Consider the following 24393-nt stretch of genomic DNA (forward strand, 5'->3'; position numbering starts at 1 on the left):
GTCTCAGCCTCCACACTGAGTTGCTGATAAGCAACTTCAGCAAATTCTCAGGATACAAAATCAATGTGCAAAAATCACACGCATTCCTATACACCAATAATAGACAAACAAAGAGCCAAATCATGAGTGAATTCCCATTCGCAATTGCTACAAAGAGAATAAAATACCTAGGAATCCAACTTACAAGGGATGTGAAGGACCTCTTCAAGGAGAACTACAAACCATGGCTTAAGGAAATAAGAGAGGACACAAACAAATGGAGAAACATTCCATGCTCATGGATAGGATGAATCAATATTATGAAAATGGCCATACTGCCCAAAGTAATTTATAGATTCAATGCTATCCCCATCAAGCTACCATTGACTTTCTTCACAGAATTAGAAAAAACTACTTTAAATTTTATAAGGAACCAAAAAAGAGCCCATATAGCCAAGACAATCCTAAGCAAAAAGAACAAAGCTGGAGGCAATGATTGGCTCTCAGGTGACCTCAGGTTCATATTGAAGGCTCTTGTTCTTCCTGACCTTTCCTATAGTACCCACTGGGCTCTGGGACTTACCCTACTGAGTTTTCTGCAAGGAAGGTCTCCATGGAGAAGTGAAAATTCCTCTCTAGCAGGTTGATGATGGAGATGGAAGCTCTGTCTCAAGACAAGGCATCAGGAAAAGTTGAAGCATCATCTGTAGTTGAGCCAGGCTAAGGACTCCAAATGAAACCACCATGTCCTTTCTAGCCCCAGGTTGCCCTGCCTATGCTGAGGGACAGCAGTAGAGGAGATATTTATGGCTTCATATTTTTGCTCGTTAGGTGCCTTTCCTTCTGTTATTCCAACCCTGAACACATCAGTTTCCTGGGGGACGTTGCCCTGCACTGAAACAAATGTCATCGTGGTTTTTTTTTTTTTTTTTTCCTGTATACTCTATTCCCAAGACACCATATTAAAAGCAAGGTGTATCCAGGCTTTATTACTCCTTCCCCGTGGACTTCCTTGACTTCCAGAGTCCCATCCTCCTAGCACCTTCTCCCAACGTTCAGTGAAAATTTCCTCCAAAGTGTAAACTGAGGAACTTGTCTTGACTGGTCCCTTGAGTCTCCAAAGAACTGGCTTGTGATAGAAACACAGCTCTTGTATACCCAGAAAATGGCAATTTACCTTTGCAAGAAGGAGATGAACTGTGTTCTGTTCGTATAATACCGTGGGTACTATATTTCACGGCTTCATGTTGCTTTTATCAGAACATTAGAATTTCAAACTTTTTTTTTTTTTTTTTTTTTTGAGATGGAGTCTTGTCCTGACACCTGAGCTGGAGTGCAATGGTGCAATCTCAGCTCATAGCAACCTCCACCTCCTGGGTTCAAGAGATTCTCTTGCCTCAGCCTCCTAAGTAGCTGAGATTTCAGGTGCCCGCTACCATGTCCGGCTAATTTTTTTGTGTTTTTGGTAGAGATGAGGTTTCAACATGTTGGCCAGGCTGGTCTCAAACTCCTCACTTCAAGTGATCTGCCCACCTCAGCCTCCCAAAGTGCTTGGATTACAGGTGTGAGCCATGCCTAGAATCATAAGTAAGCCAGCAGTTTAGGTACACGCCTGGCCTATAATTTCATACTTTTTAACGCAAGTCAAGGTCTTATTTAACACAGGTCAAAGGTCATTTAATCCTTTCTTTATCAAGCATTTAGCCATTGCAAGAGATTTATTTAGATCTGATTTTTTAATGTTGCCCTGAGATTAGTACCATATTAAGGTTATCTTATTTAATGTTTCCAAATTTATTTATTTATGTATGTATTTAGATTGACAGATAAAATTGTATGTATTTATTGTGTACAAAATTTTGAAGTATATATACTTGATGGAATGGTGAAATCTAGCTAATTAATACATGCATTATTTCACATAGTTATTAGTTTGTGGGAAGAACACTTAACATCCACGTTTTCAGCATTTTTCAGGAATACAATCTAGCATTAAATATAGGTACCATGGTGCACAATAGATCTCGTGAATTTGTTTCTCCTAAGGACAATTTGGTATGCTCTAACGTCTCCCCATGCCTCCTCCCTCAATGGTGGTCCTTGGTAGCCCTGATTCTACTCTATAATTCTATGAAATAAACTTGTTTACATTCCGTTTAAGTGAGATTCTGTTATCTCTCTTTCTTTCTGTGTATAGTATATTTCACTTAACATAATATCCACCAGGTTCCTCTACTCCTAGGCATGTACAATAAAATAAAGAGACAACTGAGAGGTGACACGTGCAGGTGGAAAATGCCTTATACTTCTTCTGAGCGGATGAGATTGCACGTATGGAGGAAACTATCTTTAAGTAAGGGAAAAAGATACAAGCAAGGGGACTGCCAGTCAGCAGCACAGTTCCAAAATACAGTACTATGTCATTAATAAAAATGTCAGAGGCCGGGCGTAGTGGCGTATGCCTGTAATTCCAACACTTTGGTAGGCTGAGGTGGGTGGATCACCTGAGGTCAGGAGTTCAAGACTAACCAGCCTGACCAACATGGTGAAACCCCGTCTCTACTAAAAATACAAAAAATTAGCCGAGTGTGGTAGCAGGTACCTGTAATCCCAGCTACTCAGGAGGCTGAGGCAGGAGAATTGCTTGAATTCAAGAGGGGAGGTTGCAGTGAGCCGAGATGGTGCCATTGAACTCCAGCCTGTGTAATAAGAGCAAAACTGCGTCTCAGGAAAAAAAAAAAAAAAGATAAGAAAAGAAAAAGAAAAAAGAAAAGAAAAGGAAAAAAAGCACGTTAGAACAGGCAAGGAGGATCAATTGATTAAGTTCACAGAAAAACATGGGGGTATTTCCAAGTTTGTGCAGAAGGACATTGCAACACATTAAGCTTTGCAGTGAGGAATTCAAGGCACTCATGCTCTAAGACACCAGAATCAGCAGTCCACAGATTCTAGGGTTCATGATGACCGTGTCATGCAGGGGGTGACAGAGAGTCACAAACTGGTCATAGGCCATCACAGTCTGCAGAAATACATTCATCCCTGCAAAGAGTAGGAAAAGTTTCTGATTCTGGAAAAGTTTCTTGGGAAGGGACATTGTCTTGCTTCCCAGAGACAGAAATTTGTGATCATGAAGGAAGACCTGCTTCCAGGGGTCCACAGAGGGAGGAGATTGCACAAGTGTCCTTCCGTGTTTGCTTTATTATACTCAGGGACATCATCTCTGTCCTTCTCTGCCTGGCTCCAAATATTCACATTAAAAATGTTTAGATTCTTTTTATTTTATTTTAAGTTCCAGGATACATGTGCAGGACATGCAGTTTTGTTACATAGGTAAACGTGTGCCATGGCGGTTTGCTGCACCTATCAACCCAATATCTAGGTATTAAGCCCCACATGCATTAGCTAGTTTTGCTAATGTTCTTCCTCCCCCCACCCTGGGCCAAGGTCCTGGGCCAAGCTTTCTAAATGGTCCCAGGCCAAGACCCTGAGCCGAGCTGAGTCAGCATTCTTCAAGACAGCCTGCAGGCTAAGCACATTGCTTCCCTTTCCAGTCCACAAAAACCTCAGAACGCGCCTCACAGGGGGCATCCCATTCGGAACTCTCTCTCTGCTGGCAGAGAGCTTTCTTCTTTTTCTTTTTCTTTTTCTTTTTCTTTTTCTTTTCTTTTCTTTTTTTTTTTTTTTTTTTTGAGACGGAGTCTCGCTCTGCCGCCCAGGCTGGAGTGAGTGGCAGGATCTCAGCTCACTGCAAGCTCCGCCTCCCGGGTTCCCACCGTTCTCCTGCCTCAGCCTCCCGAGTAGCTGGGACTACAGGCGCCCGCCACCTCGCCCGGCTAGTTTTTTGTATTTTTTAGTAGAGACGGGGTTTCACCGTGTCAGCCAGGATGGTCTCGATCTCCTGACCTCGTGATCCGCCCGTCTTGGCCTCCCAAAGTGCTGGGATTACAGGCTTGTGCCACCGTCTTCTTTTTCCTCCAACCTCACCTTTGTGTCCATGTTCCTTAATCTTCTTGAAGGTGGGACGGAGAATCTGGGTATTATCTCAGACAAGAGGCTGTTACATGTTGGTGCATTGCTGAGACCTCAGCAGTATGTTCAAGTTGGCGTTTTCTGGAAGAACAGCTAAGGGTATTCATAGAGAAAGAAATGACAGACTCAGAAATAGAAAAGTGTGGGCTCAGATATTCATCTACCATACAATTATATTAATGACCTTCTATTGCCAAGCGTAGTTAATTCTTTGGGATGACTATAACTCACCCCTGTATGAGAAAAATTTCCATTTGTTTCTGGGTGTAGTTTAGATGTAATTTTAGAAAAATGACAAAGGACAAAAACAGTTGGCTATCAGAACAGAAAGCTTTATTAGGGAAACGTGTACATTTTCTAATGTTGTCAAGGTTAAAGAAATCTAAAGTCCAGAATATACATGCAAGGAGAAAATTCTACTTTCACAATCTGATCCATGAATTGTAATTTCTGGCTCAGGGATTTAGAGCTCTGAAATCTCAAGAACTTCTGGAAAACGGCCCTCTTATTGCCGCTCTCTGAAGAATCGATTCAGGGCTCTCTTTATGTCTTTATTCCTCAGGCTGTAGATGAAGGGGTTCAGCATGGGGGTGACCACAGTGTACATCACCGAGGCTGCAGCATTTGAGAGTGAGTTGTGGGTTGCAGCGGAACCAAGGTACACACCTAAGCCTGTACAATAAAATAAGGAGACAACTGAGAGGTGAGATGCACAGGTGGAAAGTGCTTTATTCACTCCCTGAGCTGATGAAATTGAATATACGCAACAAAGTATCTTAAAGTAAGAGTAAAAGATTCCAGCGAGGCATCCCCCACCCAGCAGCACACTTGTAAAATTCATCATCATGTCATTAATAAAGGTATCGGAACAGGCAAGGTGAACGACCTGATAAAGTTCACAGAAAAAATGGGGGATTTCCAATTCCGTACAGAAGGACAGAAGCAACGCCATTAAGCTTTGTAACAGAGAATACAGGACGCTCACGATCCAGGACACCAGAACCAGCAGTCCACAGAGCCAGGGGTTCATAATGACCGTGTAGTGCAGGGGGTGACAGATGGCCACAAACCGGTCATAGGCCATCACGGTCAGGAGTAAACTGTCCAACACTACAAAGAGTACAAAAAAGTACATCTGGGTGATGCAGCCTGCATAGGTGATGACTCTGCTCTGTGTCTGGATATTCACCAGCATCTTCGGGACAGTGGTAGACACAAAACAGATGTCTGCAAAAGACAAGTTGGAGAGGAAGAAGTACATGGGGGTGTGGAGATGGGAGTCTGAGATTGTGGCCAGGATGATGAGCAGGTTCCCCAGCACGGTGACCAGGTACATGGACAGGAACAGCCCATACAGCAAGGGCTGCAATTCTGGTTCCTCTGAAAGTCCCAGGAGAAGGAATTGTGAAAGTCGTGTCTCATTCCCTGGTTTCATGTTGTTGATGTGACTTCCAAAAGAGAGAGAAAGAGAACATGATACAAGCATGCATTACAAATATATCAGAAATATTCTTTTATATTCTACAGTCAAGAAGTTAATATCAGCTGGGTGCAGTGGCTCACACCTGTAATCCCAGCACTTGGGGAGGCCGAGGTGGGCAGATCACCTGAGATCAAGAGTTCAAGACCAGCCTAACCAACATGGCAAAACCCTGTCTCTACTAAAAAAAAAAAAAAAAAAAAATTAGCAGGACATGGTGGCATGTGCCTGTAATCCAGGCTACTCGGGAGGCTAAGGCATGAGAATTGCTTGAACCCAGGAGGTGGAGGTTGTAGTGAGCTGAGATCATGCTACTGCACTCCAGCCTGGGCAAGAGAGTGAGACCCTGTCTTAAAAATAAAATAAAATATAAGTAAATAAATAAAATATAAGTAAATAAATAAAAAACTCCCTACAATTTAATGATGAATGAAAAATACAAGTCTATTTTTAAAATGCTATACACTATGTAGATGGTGACACATCCTATGAAGAAGGAGGTTAGAGGAAGGTGTGGATGGGTGTTAGATTTTCCCGGGGTTCAGGCAAGACCAGCAGAGAAGGTGACAACTGAAGAGAGACCATAATGAAGACAGGGTGGGGGTCACTACGTTTCCTGCAGAAGTTTGTGCAACACAGAAGAAACAATCAATGAAAGATCCCGAGGAATGTGCTTCTTTCAGATATTCGAGGACTGCGAAGAAGACAGTGTGGCAGGGGAATGAGCAAGAGGCGAGGGCTGTCGGAGGATGTTGAGGAAGGAAGCGTCCTCATAGCTGCTGAAACTTGAAGACACAAGGAGTCCCTCTGTCCAGATATCGATGCATTTTCACTGTATTAATTTGGCTGCAGAGGTGTTTCATGAACTGCAATGCATGCCCATTCTGCTTACTGATATTTTCTGGAGATCTGGCCTTTATATAAAGGGTTACCTTTTGAAATATAGAGCTCAGGTTCCCTATCTCTGAAACCTGTGCTCACCCTAAAGTCGTGCACCCACACATGTGCACACACAGAGAGAACGCATCCACACATGCAGCCATGGCTTCCTGGGGCCATGGTACTCCCTCACGCTTCTCATCCCACTCAGTATTAGAAAGGAATGGACACCAGGCAAGTTCTTAATATCAAATTATCTTCCCCCTAGAGGAAACAGATAGGGTACCTAGAAGTTCCAGTATGGAAACTTCCCATACATATGGAACCTCGAGGTTCCATTTTGGGATGGCCTTTTCCTGCCTATGTTTAAAGAATAAAAATCTGCTTAATAAGCAGAGAGGTGGTTGGCTTGGTGGCTCATGCCTGTAATCCTAGTACTTTGGGAGGCCAAGGCAGGTGGATCCCCTGAGGTCAGGAGTTTGAGACCGACCTGGACAACATGGTGAAACCCCATCTACTAAAAATACAAAAATTGCCTGTAATCCCAGCACTTTGGGAGGCCGAGGCAGGTGGATCACGAGGTCAGGAGATCGAGAGCATCCTGGCTAACACGGTGAAACCCCGTCTCTACTAAAAAATACAAAAAATTAGCCGGGCGTGGTGGCAGGAGCCTGTAGTCCCAGCTACTCGGGAGGCTGAGGCAGGAGAATGGCATGAACCCGGGGGCTGGAGCTTGCAGTGAGCTGAGATCGAGCCACTGCACTCCAGCCTGGGCAACAGAGCGAAACTCCGTCTAAAAAAAAAAAAAAAAAATTAGCCAGGCGTGGTGGCGCGTTGCCTATAATCCCAGTACCTGGGACCCTGAGGCAGGAAAATCACTGGAACCCAGGTAGCGGGGGCTGCAGTGAGCTGAGATTGCGCCACTGCACTCTAGCCTGGATGACAAAGCGAGACTCTTGTCTCAAAAAAAAAAATAATAAAAATAAAATAAAATAAAAAATAAAAACAAAACCAAGAGGCAGAGAGAGAAAATCAATTGGAACTGAAGGGAAAATAATCTAATAAGCTCACAGAGTCCCTGAGAGACCATAAAGAAGAAAAGCCTTCCTTAGTTTTGAAAATATTTCAACTCCTATTATATCCCTGAGGCCCAGCAAAAATCAGAAAAGGTAAAAGGAAATTTACCAAATATTAAACACGGTGATATCTTTTCTGTGTCAAGATACTGATAGATAGAGAACCCATGTGGAAAAAAAAAATGAGCAAATGATAAAAATTAACTATTTAAAAAGGAAATTAAAAGGAACCTCCGGGCCAGATCATTTATTGTGGCGGGTCTGTCCTGTGCATTGTACGATGTTTATCCACTTCCCTGTTCTCTGCTGACCCTCCCCAGGGTGACAGCCAAACCAGTCATTGCTCAATGTCCTCTAGGGGACAAAATTACCCCTGGATGAGAACCAATTTTTAACATAAAAATCACAAAATATTTCCACACCTTTTATCAACTGAGAAAGGACAAGGGAAAATTAGCTTCAAAAAATAACCTATAGTTAAATATAAAAAGCATGTGTGTTATGCATAACATACTACTCAAACTTTGTGTAAACCTTTGTGTAAAGAGAAGGTTTATGAAAAACTAAAATCTTATGGGAAAAAGAATATAAGTGAGGATGCTATTAGGTTAAGAATAGTTATTTCATTTTATGGCTGCATAGTATTCCATAGTGTATGTCCTTTGCAGGGACATCGATAAAGCTGGAAACCATTATCCTCAGCAAACTCACACAGGAACAGAAAACAGAACGCCATCCATTCTCACTTATCAGTAGGAGCTGAACAATGAGAACACATGGACACAGGGAGGGGAACAACACACAGTGGGGTCAGCTAGGGGGTGCGATGGTGGAGGGAGAGCATTAAGAAAAATAGCTAATACATGCTGAGCTTGATACCTACGTGATGGGTTGATAGGTGCAGCAAACCATCATGGCACACGTTTACTTACGTAACAAACCTGCACATCCTGCACATGTACCCCAGAACTAAAAATAAAAATTAATAAAGAATAGTTATTTCGAAACAGCTGTATGAAACAACATAGAAGGAAAATCTGAAAAAACCTTATAGAAAAATATGACAATAATAATTTACCGACATAAAAATGCACCACTCATTCACACTGAAATCGCCTCTTCTTGGAAATTGAAGAATATAACAGGAAAATGCTTAAAATGTGGGGAGGAAATGGTATCTAAGGTTATAATTTCATATTATATATACATATAAAGCTTCAAATGTTTAGGAGAGATAAAGGTGAGGTTTAATCGGATGATAAGGGGCCAGATTAGGACTCCAAATGGAAACCATGTCCCATCTAACCCAAGGTACCATGTGCTGAGGGACAGCGGCAGGGGAGAAATTGACAGCTTTGTGCAACTGCTCATTAGGCAAACTTCCTCCTGTTATTGCAGCCCTGAGCACATCACGTCCCTGTGAGACATTGCTCTGTACGGAAGTTTGCTTTTTTCTTTCCTTGCATTTTCTGTATCCAAGACACCAGATAAAAGAGAGGTGAATCCAGTCTTATGACTTCTTCACCTGCTTGCCTTCCAGATATGTAATCCATTAACACTGTATCCCAATCCTGGGGGAAGGTTTTCTCCACAGTCTAAACTGAGGAGCCTGTGTTTGATTAGATCCCTTGGATCTGCAGAGCATTGACCGTGATGGGAACACAGACATTGATATCTCCAGAGAATGACTCTTCCCCTCTTCAACAAGGGAGTGAACTGTGTTCTCTTGATAGAAAACCATGAGCTCTATATCTTGGCTGCATCATTCCTTTGGCAAAACAATGTAATTTTACATACCCCTTGAACCATACATCTCTGCATACACACAAAAAATTAAATGTTATTCAGTAAAGTTAGTAGAAAAAAACAACAACTTCCAATTCATTGTTTAAACGAATGCAATCAAAATAATTTTTAAAAACCTCGGAACCCAGAGTATAAAAGCATAGAACGTGCACGATTTGCAATGGAGAAACCTGAAAGCTACTAAACCCTCAGATAGAGTATACTCAGTCTCAGCAGAAAGCGAGGCTTAAAACCTAGATGACAGGTCGATACGTGCAGCAAACCACCATGGCACATATATACCTCTGTAACAAACCTGCAAATGTATCCCAGTAAAATGAATAAATATATAAAAAAGAAAGTCATGGCAAGTAAAAACTCCTGAGTGCTCCCATTTTGACCTATCAAATAACATTTATTTTATTCAGGTGAATATTTAACAAGAGAGAGAAGATACTGTGAAATGTCTGTCTTGTGAACTACTGTTGCAAGGTATTATTTTTAAGCATCCCATTGGTCTAGATCTTTCTAATGAATACAGAAACATACCCAAATACACTCATCTTAATTTTAAAAATAAGCCCTCAGTTGATTGCACATCCACCCACACCTAATATTCTACATTCTACTCTTCTACTTCTTTTTTGTTTGTTTTTGTTTGTCTGTTTTTGAGACAGAGTTTCTCTCTTGTGCCCATGGCACAGTCTCAGCTAACTGCAAGCTCCGCCTCCTGGGTTTAAGCAATTCTCCTGCCTCAGCCTCCTAAGTAGCTGGGACTACAGGTGTATGCCACCACACCTGGTCACTTTTGTATTTTTGGTAGAGGTAGGGTTTCACTGTGTTGGTCAGACTGGTCTCGAACTCCTGACCTCAGGTGATCTGCCCACCTCAGCCTCCCAAAGTGCTGGAATTACAGGTGTGAGCCACCATGTCTGGCCCCTTTCCTACTTCTTTAACTGAAACCTCCTAGGTTCTAACTTTACTGGAACCACCTTATGTCTTCCAATCCTTCTTCAGTCTCATCCAGTTGAACTTCCATATCCCTCAATTAATTGTCAACAACAATCCCTGCATTGCTAAGTCTTACAGACACGTTTTTAACATATTAAATAAACCAATTATAAGTAAGTCAACAAGGCAAACAAACACACATGAATCTCTCATCTGGCTTGATACTAGGTGACCTCAGGTAAACATTCGTGGCTTCCATTCTCTTTGAACATTTCCTGCAATATTTTCTGGGGTCTCAGACTCACCTGTATGGGGTCTCAGAGATGAAGGTCTCTGTGTGGAAGTTTAAATTCCTCCCTGGGTAGTTGATGATGGAGGCTGAAGTTCTGTCTCCAGACAGACAGAAGGACAGAATTAAGCATTAGCCCCATAGCCAGACTTAGGACTACAAAAGAATCAACCACATCCCATCCAGCCCAGGGTTGTCTAATCCCAGGGACAACAGCAGATGAAATATTTACAGCTCCTAATATCTGCTAGCGAGATATATTTCCCTGTTGTTACTCTAAGCCTGGAGTCCCTGATTTCCCTGTGGAACACTGATGTGGAAAGAAAGAACAATTTCCTGCTGATTCTCTGTTCCCAAGAGAATCAAGTTAAAAGTCATGTGAATCCAGTCTTCATTACTCCTTCTCTTTGAACTCTGTGCTTTTCAGAGGTCTAAGTGCCATTGCACCTTTTCACAGCCCTCGATTAAAATGTTATCCAAAGTGTAAGACTGAGTACCTGGTCTTTACTAGGTCCCTTGGATATTCCAGTTATTGACTTGTGTTTGGAACACAGCTGTTGACATCTTCAGACCATTGCTCTTTCCTCATCAAAAGAGAGAAAACTGTGTCTATTTGTCATAAACTCATGGGTATTTACTATAGTCCTTGTTTTCCTGTTGCTTTTGACAAAGCAATGAGGAGTTTCATGCTTGAAAACACACAAGCGTGAAAGCACAGCTTATCATTCACTCCTTCCTTTATAAAACATTTGGTAATCATAAGAGATATACTTAAACCTTTGTAGACATCATGGAATAAGTTAGAATCTTATATGGTTTGTCTCATTTAATGTCACATGTACTGTGTCTCATTTTTCTACATCTTTGTTCTATGAGGTCAAACTATTAGGCGCCTCTTTCTGCATTTTCAGGATTTTGATTAAGGTGAGTTAGTGACCTGCCCAAAGTTATGAACCAAGTAAGGAATGGGATTTGATCAGAACTCCATCCAGATGTTTTCAGTTGTCACATCTAGGTTACTGATTTTTCTTTTCTTTACTTTTTTTTTTTTTTAGACGGAGTTTCACTCTTGTTGCCCAGGCTGGAGTGCAATGGTGCAATCTCTGCTCACTGCAACCTCTGCCTCCTGGGTTCAAGTAGTTCTCCTGCCTCAGACTCCAGGGTTTCTGGGATTATAGGCATGTGCCATCATGCCTGAATAGTTTTTGTATTTTTAATAGAAACAGGATTTCCCCATGTTGGGTAGGCTGGTCTCCAACTCCTGACCTCAGGCCATCCGCTCGCCTCGACCTGCCAAAGTGCTGGGATTACAGGCATGAGCCACCGTGCCCGGGCAGGTTGCTGATTTTCAACCAGGGGTGTTTGTGCTCCAGGAGATAGTTGGAAATGTTTGGATACACTTTTGGTTGTCACACGTGGGGAAGTGCTACCAGCACATTGTGGATTGAAGTCAGGGATGCCGCTTAACATCCTGTAATGCACAGGACAGCCCACAGCAGAAATAATTAATACAAACAAATGTGGACCTTGGGGAAGTTGCAACTATTCCAGTCCAGAACTTCCCTAAATCCATTGTATATATGAATCACCTAGGGCTCTTCTTCAAATGTAGATTCTAATTTCAGACATCTAAGACTGGTCCCAATATTCTGTACTTGTGACTGTTTTCCTCTTGACGTTGATGCTATTCATCCTGTTCTGCGGAACACTCTTTGGGGATCGAGGTTGTGGTCCAGTGTTAGAGTCAGGTATACATATTTTGAGTTTTTTTCTAGCAAGAATCCTACCATGTTCCTCATGTCTGATTTAGGAGGTCAAATGTTGGACTTGGTAGCTCAGCTTTTGCATAATCGAGTTTACTTACATGTATGTCTTGAATACTTACAGAATGACAGGAAAAGACACTTCTAGAAATTCCACTTACCTTATGAAGTTTAGGTGAGAAGGAAGTAATACTTCAAAACTCATTGGAAGTTACTTGACGCAGAGCAGGTGTTCAATGGATAGCAGATATTTGGACCATGTCCCAGTTTCCCAATTACTCTGCTCATTGTGACACCAGAAAGGTTTCTTGCTACAGTCTAGAATTGTCCTGCTTTGAGGAGACAGCAAGTTGTGATCATGAAGGGAGACCTCCTTCCAGGGCCCTGCACAGGGAGGAGAGTGCCTGAGAGTCTATCATTCTCTGCTTTGTTGAACGTAAGATCATTGTCTCTGTCACCCTCGTGCTGGCTCCAAATACTCACGATAGATATGTCTGACTCTTTTAACTATCTTCTACTTTTGGGAATATCTGTAAAGCTGATGTTTCTCGGTGTATCAGATTATCCACCTAATCTTCTAGGAGCTCCTCCAACTCTTCATGGAACTCTTATCTTCCTTGCTTCTAGCTGACAGCATGTAATTCATACAAATTTAATGTATACTGAAGTATAAAATGCTTGTATGTCTGTTTTCCTCCCAAGTAGGTAATTTTTTACTACTTATGTATTAACTCTTGTATTGTCTTTAGGAGGATCTGTCTTCTCCAACTTTGGCTCTATATTTTGATGATGACATGCTTTGTCTGATAGGATGTGAGGGGTCACCAGATGTTCGATCTGTGAGAAGAAGCTGTAAGAGGCATTGTGAGGTGACACCACTTCTGTTGCTTTTCCTCTTTCGAATTGTCCTTGCTCTATTATTTAAAAATCCAATAATAACAGATGCTGGCGAGGATGTGGAGAAAAGGAAATACTTCCACACTGCTTTTGGGAATGTAAATTAGTTCAGCATTGTGGAAAGCAGTTTGGTAATTTCTCAAAGACTTTAAAACAGGATTACCACTTCACTGAGAAATTCTATTATTGGATAAATACCCCAAAGAATGTAAATCGTTCTACTATAAAGACACATGCATACATATGTTCATCACAGCACTATTCACAATAGCAAAGACATGGAATCAACCTGAATGTCCATCAACAGTAGACCGAATAAAGAAGTTGTAGTATATATATAACATGGAATACTATAGAGTCATGAAAAAGAATGAGACTATGTCCTTTGCAACAACGTGGTTGGAGCTGGAGGCCATGATCCTTAGCAAACTAACATAAGAACAGAAAACCAAATACCACATATTCTCATTTACAAGTGGGAGCTAAATAATGAGAACACGTGGACACAAAAAGGGGAACAACAGATACTGGGGCCTCCTTGAGGGTGGAGGGTGGTAGGAGTGTGAGGATCAAAAAAACTATGTATCAGATATGCTTATTAACCTGGGTGAGAGAATACTCTGTGCATCAAACCCTCACAACACACAATTTGCTTATATAGCAAACCTGCACATATACTCCTGAACCTAAAATAAAAGTTTAAAAAAATTGTCCTTACTGCCCAACATGCAAGAGCTAACTAGGTTTGGATAGTCCTATGGCTGAATATTTTTGTCCTCTCCAGGATATATATGTCCTAATCCCCAATGAGAAAACTTCCACAATGTAGACTCTGATGTGATTTTTTAAAAGCATGACTTTAAACCATTTATTGTTGGGATGTTTTGTTACACAGCATTTGATTACTGATACAATAATTGAAGCAACATAACTAACAATATTCAGAATTATCTTTCTTTAGGTGTCAGATCCTTTTGTTTTTTTAGTTTTTTATTTGGGTTCAGTGTGTTCGGAATATTGTGTTGGTTCTTTTTTTTTTTTTGGTGCTTTTTCTGATATTTGAAGGCAGTATTCATAATTATATGGATAGTTGTATTTACTTCACATAACTGTATCATAGGAAGACTGCTTTTGGATTCCCTCTAGGTAACCAGGAGGGTTTGACAGGACCTGTATATTTTTGCTGAAACAAATTGCAGCCTAGAATCACGAGTCTCTAATCTCACATGCAATACTGGGAAGAAATTCAAGCTCTTGTGTGAGTCATCACTTGATCATGAAGACTGAAGAGAGTATAAAAGAGATAAAGCAAGTGATGATACAGTAAATGCACATATCCTTCACTTACCTCCAGTTTAATGCTTATGACACAATTTATTAAAGGAAGAGATAGTTTTAGAACAATGCAAGGAGTCATATTTGTAGCACTGGAAACTTTTTATCAGAAACAGTAAAATTATGCAATCAAATAATATAGATCATGACATCAAATCTTTTATCTAAATGAACAAACCTCATTACCCATGGACAACAAGCTTCCACCCTTTAATGAGTTGTATTAGTCCGTTTTCACGCTGCTGATAAAGACATATCCAAGACTGGGTAATTTATAAAGAGAAAGATGTTTAATGGACTCATAGTTCCATGTGGCTGGTGGGGGGTGGGTGCTCACAATCATGGCAGAAGGCAAAAGGCATGTCTTACATGGCGGCAGGCAAGAGAGCATGTGCAGGGGAACTCCCCTTTATAAAATCATCAGATCTCATGAGACTTATTCACTATCATGTGAACAGCAGGGGAAAGACCCACTCTCACTATTCAATGACCTCCTACTGGGTCCCTCCCATGACACAAGGGAATTATGGGAGGTACAATCAAGAAGAGATTTGGGTGGAGACACAAACTGTATCATACACCATTAAAAACAAATCTTCCATGGTAATCACTGCATGACCGAAAATTTTACTCCATCATATTTAAGGTCATCTCTGAATCTGAGGCCATATGAAGTTAATTTATTCATGCAAATGTGTCTTTCTGTGTAGACTACACTAGGAACATGTTACATTACAAGTAATATTTGCCTTCCTCCTCTTTACCGGGGAATATAGTAGGCAGTGTGGACACTGAGCTGGATAGCAGACAGGATCTTAATGAGGAGAATAAAATGCCGTGACAAATATAAACACACTAGCATGGTAAAGTTTACATGATCAGGAAGAGCAGTCAAGGTAGTAAGAAATGAGGGACTCAGGAGTGAAAAACTGTGGTCTTAGATATTCATCTATAATGTGATTATACCAATGACCTTACAGTTGCCAAGTGCAATTGATTTTTTAGGATTGATTAACTCTCTAATGTATTAGACAAATAGGAATCTCCAAAAGTGTTTAACCTAATTTGGAAATAACTTTGGGAAATTAAGAAAATGACAAACAAAAAATAAGTTGGATATCAGAGCACAAAGCTTTCTAAAGAAATAGCATAAATCTGACACAGCACTTGAGAACAAGGAAATTAAAACTCTAGAAACTGAATAGAAGCAGGACATTCTCTTTCCCTCCTTCAATGATCTGATTTGTGAATCACAATGTCTGAGTTCGGTTAGAGCTTTGAAATCACGTGCACTTCTTGAAAGATGCTCGTTTTATTTCTTCTTTCTAAATAATTGTTTTAGAGCCCCTTTTATGTCTTCATTCCTCAGGCTGTAGATGAAGGGGTTCAGCATGGGGGTGACCACGGTGTACATCACTGAGGCTGTTGCACTTGAGAGTGAGTTGTGGGTTGCAGCAGAACTGAGGTACACCCCTAGGCTCGTACAATAAAATAAGGAGACAACTGAGAGGTGAGATGCACAGGTGGAAAATGCCTTGAACTTCCCCTGAGCTGATGAGATTGAACGTACGGAGGAAACTATCTTATAGTAAGAGTAAAGGATCCCAGAGAGACATCCCCCACCCAGAAGCACAGCTGAGAAATACATCACCGTGTTATTAAGAAAGGTGTCAGAACAGGCAATGCTGATTATCTGATTAAGTTCACAGAAAAAGTGGGGGATTTTCAAGTCTGTACAAAAGAGCAGTGGCAACACCATTAAGCTTTCTATCGAGGAATTCAGGGCACTCATGATCCAGGACAGTAGAACCAGCAGTCCACAGAGCCGAGGGTTCATGATGACTGTGTAGTGTAGGGGGTGACAGATGGCCACAAACCGGTCATAGGCCATCACGGTCAGGAGTAAGCTATCCAACACTATAAAGAGTACAAAAAAGTACATCTGGGTGATGCAACCTGCATAGGTGATGACTCTGCTCTGTGTCTGGATGTTTGACAATGTCTTTGGGACCGTGGTGGAGGTAACACAGATGTCTATAAAGGACAAGTTAGAGAGGAAAAAGTACATGGGGGTGTGGAGGTGGGACTCAGAGCTGATGGCCAGGATGATGAGCAGGTTTCCAAACACAGTTGTCAGATACATGGAGAGGAAGAGTCCAAACATAACGGGCTGCAATTCTGGTTCCTCTGAAAGTCCCAGAAGAAGAAATCCTAACATCCTTGTATTTTTCTCTGCTTCCATGTGGTTGAGGTGACTACCAGTCAGAGAAAGAGAACATGACCAATTTTTACTCAAAAGGGCATCACTCACATTGCTGAAAGGCAACCATTTATATTTTGTGGTCAAGACATTAATTTCTATATTTTGTGTGTGGAACTTGTCGCAATTTCTGTGCTCCTCAGAGCTGTGTCCGATTGAAAATTCCTGTGCTATTCTCAACCTTTCCCTAAGAGGTCATGTATTCTTTAATGAGAAATTCTTTTACGCACTTGCGTATATTGATTGCATGCTGACCATGTTCCAGGAACTGTCTGGGTAGTGAGTGTAGAGTGCAGAGAAACTGAAGTCCTTACTATCCAATGATGGAGAACGACTATGAGCTGATAAAGACATCATCATTTGATGTGTTAGATGGTGCTTAGAAGAAAATGAAAGCATATTAAAGAGTATGGATAGGGGTTGCCATTTTTTATGAGTGTACAGGCAAGACCAGCAGACAAGGTGACATTTGAAAAGAGACCTCAAGGAAGAGGGGGTGGGAGCCCAGAGGATATGTGTGACGAAGTCTGTGCCTGACGGAAGGAATGACTAATGCAAAGACCTGAGGAAGGTGCTTGTATCAGACGATCAAGGCTCAAATAGAAGCCAGCGTGTTGAGGGGAATGAGAAGAAGGGTGGATGATGAGAGATGGTGTCGGGAGTATTGAGGAACCAGGTGGCCTCCCTGCTGCTGCTGAAACGTCAGGACACTGACAGCCCCATCTCCCCATGTTTTTCCTAGCCCTCTATTAATGTAGCTCCCTAAGAATATAAACAGAACAGTGAATTCCAGCTTGTCAGCTTCCCATGAACATGTCAACATGAAGCTCCATTTTATATCATCATTTTGTGCCTGGTACTTAACAAAATATATAAAAATCTGCTGAATAAACAAAGAGATGAATGAAATAGGCATGATGTACACAGGTGGTTGATGAGAGACTGTGATGAAAAAAGCTTCCTCATTTCTGGCAACATTCCAACCCTGGTTATAGACCTCGATGCCCAGAAAAATTAATCATTAATAAAAAGCGATATCTTTATAGGGTCAAGACATCTTACAGATGGAAGACCCCAAGAGAAAATGAAGAAAGGGAATAAACCCACAGTTCACAAAGGGAATCACACAGTGTCCAACAAAAGTGGGGGGTGGGGGCAAGATGCAATTGTGAAAGACTTTTGTAAATTATAGTAAAACGCAAAACAATGTATGTAAAAACTTGGCATGACTCATTTTTGTTCTTAAATGAATGGTTATCACTGGTGATGAGATGAGACTGATGTTTTTCTTCTACCTCTCATTTACCTGTTTTGTAAATGCGAACCATCTATCACCAGAAAAAAAAAAGAAGTTTGGAATTTTGCATCTACTCTGTACCTGCTGTTGGACCTTGAAAAGCCTACCAAGTCATTCTAAAATTTTAAAAAATGTTTATAAATACATAATAGTTGCACATATTTATGGGGTACATGTGATACTTTGATACAAGCATACAATGCATAATGATCAAATCTGGGTAACTGGCATACCTGCCCCCTCAAACATTTATCATTTCTTTGTATTGGAAACACTCTATATCTTCTCTTCTAGCTATTTGGAAATATATAATAAATTATTAAGTATAGTCATCCTATTGTGCTACGGACAGTAGATCTTGTTCCTTCTATCTGACTGTAGTTTTGTGCCCATAACCAACTGGCCATCATCCTTTCCTTCCCACTACCCTTTCCAGCCTCTGGTCACTGCCATTCTATTCACTACCTCCCTGCGATCTTTATTTTGGGCTCCCAGGTAATTGTTTTTCTGTACCTGGCTTATTTAACTTAACATGATGACCTCCACTTCCATCCGTGTTACTACAAATGACAGAATTTATAAATGCTAATACCTTTTCCTATAGAGTGAGATGGCATTATCCATCTCCCTGACATGGTCCACCGAGTTAATATATGTACAAAGCTTTGCATGGTTCCTTCCTATTAGTAAATGAATGGTTACCCCCGTCATGAGATGAGGCTGATTTTTCCCGTCTGACACTCAAATGTCTCCATCCCTTTCTCACCTCTCCATCCCCAATTCTCTGGCCTCATTTCAGCTCCTTGTCGTCTCTCCCAGGGTGGCACCCCTCTATGCCAATATTCTTGTGGGTTCAGAGAAATCTATCTTTCAAAGCTGGTCATTGAATGTTCAAGCTTAATCCCTCCACCCCCACCTATGACTTCCCACCAGAAAATGAAAGTGAAATTCTGCAACGTCAAAGACAAAGCGTGACCCTCTGCCATACCTGCACACAACCCTGCCCTCTCCCACATGGATCTCCCAAAAATTGAAATTGACTTTCAGCTTCACCAGAAGCGGGGCTTTAATGCTCAATGTTCCACTTGGCTCATCGCGAAATTCACGTCAGAGTTCTAAACTAATTTTTCTTCCTCTACCTATTCCATATTTATTTGGAATTATTTCAGTGGTTCACACACTCACCTCCCTGCTCTTGAGTCTCACCCCCTGGTCTATCGGTGATTTTCACCTTGTCTCCGTTTAGAAAACTCCATCTACTCTTTCAGGACTCCCCAGAGTCACCTCCCTTGTGAACCATTTTTTAAAATTCCCACATTAAATGACATTTCCTTTATGCACTTAATTCATAAGTAGGGATTATCAGTGTCAATTTTATTTCATGCCATATAATTTTCCCCAGCTAGACTGTGGGCACCTGAGTGAGCGCTATGATGATGTTACGTACAACTCCTCACCGCCCCACGTTTAACGCAGTTGGTGACAGTAGCCAAATTTGTTCATACGTTGTATGAACAAATGAGAGAAGGTGGTGTCTCAGAATTTCCTGATGATGAGGGAAAGAAAAGAAGCCAGGAGAAGCTAAAATTCATGTGGAGGGCATAGGCGTGGAATGTTGTCCATCATCTTAGATCAGGACCCATTTGTGATTTGTAAGAATTAAATAGAATAGAATAAATAAAGCACAAAAGAAACTATCAGAGTGCACTATGCATATTAAACACGCATACACGAAGATTTCATGATACTCTCTCTCCCCGTCTCTTTCTCTCTCCCTCTCTGTGTGCGTTTGTGTATGTGTGTGTATTTGTCTGTATATACATGTTGAGTCACAAAGTAAAATATATTTCTTACTCCGGGACACAGTACAAAAAGTTTCAAATCGATGGCAGTAAAAGCAGAACAGTTTTAAAAGAATGTGAGTTCCTCCTACTGAGGGAAACACAGCCTGAATGAAGAGCCCAAGAGATGAGCCAGGCTCTTGGGCAAAGAGGCAGCCGGTGTGGAGCTGACATTATCTCCAGACTCAAGGGCCCCCAACTGAATAGACCTTCATTGATCCACCTGCCTCACCATGAAGCTCACATCAGGGTCGTGATCTGCTTGCTATTCCTCTACCTACTCCATATTTATCTGAACACGCGTGTTTTTCTATGACTCAGTATTGGGTGAAGATGACTATTCTTCACTCACTCTTGTTTATGGCATCTTTTCTTTGTTACTTTGGACTTTGGGTTTTGACCTCTTTTCTGACAAATGCAATGGGCACACTGTAGTCCTGGTTCTGTTCCTCATTCAACGTGCGGAGACCTCATCAGCTTGTACTCTGCAAAACCCTGCACGTCCCATATCAATCCATTGTCTTTTTTTTTTTTATTTTTTCTTTTTGAAATGGAGTTTCACTCTTGTCGCCCAGGCTGGAGTGCAGTGGCGCGATCTCAGCTCACTGCAACCTTCACCTCCCAGGTTCAAGTGATTCTCCTTCCTCAACCTCCTGAGTAGCTGGGATTATAGGCATGTGCCACCAAGCCCGGCTAATTTTTATTTATTTATTTATTTTTGTTGTTGTTGTATTTTTTGTAAAGACGGGGTTTCTCCATGGTGGTTAGGCTCGTCTCGAACTCCCAACCTCAGACCTCAGGTGATCCATCCACCTCGGCCTCCCAAAGTGCTGGGATTACAGGCGTGAACCACCACTCTCGGCAGCCTTTTTCATATGACTCCTCCCTTGGATTATGATGTCAGGCACACACTTATTTCATTGCACTCTACTATTCCAGTACATTACAGGTCCTAATAATAGGAAACTTCATCTGCCTTGTTCGCTTCTGCAGTTTCACGAAGATGTGCACAAATCTAGAAACTACATGTACATGTATATTTGAGACAGGGTCTTGCTGTGTTGCGGAGGCTGGTCTCCAACTATTACTCTCACACTATCCTCTTGCCTCAGCCTCCGTAGCAGCTGGGACTACACATGTGTATCACTGAGCCTGGCTTAGAAACAAACTTCAAGAAAATTAGAATTGATAAAATAACGAGAATGTCAGGGAAAGGAAACCAGGTTAAGTAGAGCCGATTCAAAATAACTATATTTAATGAAACTAAATTAAAACCTAAAACTTAACTTCTGAAAGAAAGAACTTAAAATGGCAATAATTAATCGACATCAAGATGGGTCACAACTTCAATATTATTTTGGCAAAACCTGCAAATAAAAGAATATAAAAATATAATTATTTAGAAGCCACGGGGGAAATAATATCTAAAACTATAGGTACATCCAATACAAACATAAGTGGATTCAAACACGCTTATGAAAAAGATCTTAGGTTGGGCGCAATCTTAGGTTGCACTCAGTCTTAGGTTGAGTGCAGGAGAATATGTTCCACAAGATGGCACAAGATGACTGACATTTAAAAAATAGGCCAGGCATGGTGGCTGACGCCCGTAATCCCAGCACCTCCGGAGACCAAGTCGGGTGGATCACCCGAGGTCGGGAGTTTGAGATCAGCCTGATTGACATGGTGAAACCCCATCACTACTAAAAATACAAAAATTAGCCGGTGTGGTGCCATGCACCTGTAGTTCCATGCACTCTGGAGGCTGAGGCAGGAGAATCCCTTCAACCCAGGAGACAGAGGTTGCCTTGAGCCAAGATGGTGTCATTGCACTCTGGCCTGGGTGATGAGAGTGAAACTCCATCTCAAAACATAAAATAAAATAAAATAAAATAAAATAAAATAAAATAAAATGTACGTTTTTTGGACTGCTTTGCAGGGTGGTATTTGCAAGCAATATAGTAGTCTGTATTTTCTAGTGAATACGTAAGTGTGCTCAAATACACTCATCATAACAATTTTAAAAATAAGCCCTGAATTCATTGCATGTCTATCCACACTTAACATTCCATTTTCTTCTTTAACTGCAAAGCTCCTAGTACATGTTCTTATTTTACTGAAACCACTTTATTTCTCCTATTCCTTCTTTAATCTCATCCAATTGGACTTAACTTCCATCCCTTCATTGTCAACAATAATGCTTGTATTGCTGAGTCTAACAGATACATTTTAACATATTAAATAAATTAACTGTAGATGAGTGAACCAGGTAAGCAAACACACATCAATCTCTCAGTTTGGGCTAGGTGAGTTTGGCTCTCAGGCGATCTCAGGTAAAGGTTCTTGGCTTCCATTCTCTTTGAACATTTCCTGCAATCCCTTTCTGGTGCTGAGACTCACCTGTATGAGGACTCCAGGATGAAGGTCGTCATATGGAATCCTGAGTTCTTCTGTGGATGGTGGATGATGGAGATTAAACCTCTGTCTCCACACGAAATGGTAGAAGGAAGTTAAGCATCACTCCCCTAGCCAGCCATAGGACTTCCAAAGAATCAACCATGTCCCGTTCTTCCCGAGGTTGTGCAATCTTAAGGACAACAGCAGAAGAAATTTTTACAGCTCCCTGTGTTTGCTAATTAGGTACATTTCCCTGTTGTTACTCCATCCCCTGAGCACCTGATTTCCCTGTGGCATCTGGTCTGGAAGGCAAGAAAAATCTTCCTGCTGATTCTCAAGAGACCAAATTAGAGTCCAGGTGAATCCAGACCTCATTCCTCATTCTCCTTGGACTCTCCCTCCTTCCAGAGGTCTAATCTCCTTAGCACCTTTACCCAACCCTGAGTTAAAATTTTATCCAAAGTCTAAGATTGAGAAACCTGTCTTTACTGAGTCCTTTGGATCTTGGCATTGACTTGTGCTGGGGACACAGCTATTGACATATTCAGAAAATTCCTATTCCCTCTTCAACAGTGGAGAGAACTGTGTTTATTTGCAGTAAAGCCATGGGTAGTTACTACAGTTCTTGGCTTCTTGATGCTTTGAGAAAGGAATTAGAGTTCTGTGCTTGTAAACATAAGTAGAGTTTGTCTTGCCCAAAGTTATCCACAGAGTGAAGGAAGAGCTTTGATTGGAACTCTCCAAAATGTTTCCAGTTGTCACACTGCAGGGCAGTGGTTCTCAGCTAGTGTTGATTGTACCTCCTGGAGACACCTTGGAAAGGTCTGGTGAAATTTTCAGTTGTCACATGGGAATGTGCTACTGGCACTTAATGGATTGAAGCCAGGGGTGCTGTTTAACATCCTACAATGCACAGGACAGCCCTCACCACACACACAAAAAATTATTTACAACAAACGTTAACACTGGGGAGATTGAGAGATGATTTTAGTCCAAACTTCAGCAATTTCAATGTGCATATGAATCACTTGGGGATCCTGTTCAAACATAGCTTCTAATCAGGGGACTCCAGGATGGGTCCAGACATTCTACATTCGTGACTATTTCCCTGTTGGTGTTGATGCTACCCTTCCTATTCAATGGTTCAGCCTTTGTGGATCAAGCCCGTGGTCCATTCCATATAATCTCGTTTCAGAAAATAATAACAAAAAAAGGCTGTGGTTCAGTGTTAGAGCCAGGAATAAGTATCTTGAGGCTTCTCCACATAAAATTCTACCGTGTTACACATGTCTCTGACTTTAGTTGATGAAATGTTGACTCAATCATCCAGTTTTTGCAAAAATAAGTTTACATGTGCCTCTTAAGTACTTTCCTCATGATAGGAAATGAAACTTTTAGAAATTCCACCTGTCTTATGGAGTTTATATGAGAAGTAAGTAATTTCTTTTTTTTTTATTAATGATAGTGATGATGATGATGATGGATATTAGCCTTCCCTCTTTTTTAAGTTTCAGATTTATTTATTTATTTTAAATTTTATTTTTCCATAAATTATGCGGATACAGGTGGTATTTGGTGACATGAGTAAGTTCTTCAGTGGAGAGTTGTGGGAACTCTTAACGCTCATTGGAAAGTACTGGCACAGAGCAGATGTTCGATGAGTAGCAGCTTGTGACTATGACCCACTTTCCCTCCCATTTACTACGCTCATGGTCAAAGCAGAAAGTTTTCTTGGGACAGGAAATGAGCCTAGTGTTGAAGCAGCATTCTTTGTCTAAATACCTGACGTTGGTTATCTGGAGCTAAAGAAGTCAAAGAGGCAGACACAGGAGGAGTGGGCTTCAGAGCGAAAGTTTAACAGGCAAAAGAAAGAAGAGAGAGCTTTCTCGTGCAGAGGAAGGGGACCTAAGTGGGTTTCCGGGTTTGGGGTAAGATGCGGCTGGTTTTAGAGACGAGCTTGAGGAGATATTAGTTAGATACAGATGTCTATTATACATACAACAGATAGGTAGGTAGGTAGGTAGGTAGATAGATAGATAGATAGATAGATGATAGATAGATAGATAGATCTTCTATTGAGAAGTTCTCTCTTTTTTTTAAAATTTCAGTAGGTTTAGAAGTACAAGTGGCTTTTG

At 41.2% G+C, this 24393-nt stretch overlaps 2 protein-coding genes across 2 annotated transcripts; both read right to left on the reverse strand.

Moving 5' to 3' along the window:
• Positions 1 to 4513: 4513 nt before the first annotated feature.
• Positions 4514 to 5443, reverse strand: LOC139360380 (olfactory receptor 7A17-like). The gene has a single exon (XM_071087238.1). It carries the CDS (start codon positions 5441 to 5443, stop codon positions 4514 to 4516), a length of 930 nt encoding a protein of 309 aa, XP_070943339.1.
• A 10332-nt stretch (positions 5444 to 15775) lies between these two features.
• Positions 15776 to 16705, reverse strand: LOC139360399 (olfactory receptor 7A10-like). The gene has a single exon (XM_071087306.1). It carries the CDS (start codon positions 16703 to 16705, stop codon positions 15776 to 15778), a length of 930 nt encoding a protein of 309 aa, XP_070943407.1.
• Positions 16706 to 24393: the final 7688 nt, after the last annotated feature.

Source organism: Macaca nemestrina, chromosome 20 (genome assembly GCF_043159975.1).
Source record: "Macaca nemestrina isolate mMacNem1 chromosome 20, mMacNem.hap1, whole genome shotgun sequence".
NCBI classification, from domain to species: Eukaryota; Metazoa; Chordata; class Mammalia; order Primates; family Cercopithecidae; genus Macaca; species Macaca nemestrina.

Coding starts and splice junctions, on each gene's coding strand:
- LOC139360380 (XM_071087238.1), bottom strand. CDS start 5,443: ATGAAACCAGGGAATGAGACACGACTTTCACAATTCCTTCTCCTGGGA.
- LOC139360399 (XM_071087306.1), bottom strand. CDS start 16,705: ATGGAAGCAGAGAAAAATACAAGGATGTTAGGATTTCTTCTTCTGGGA.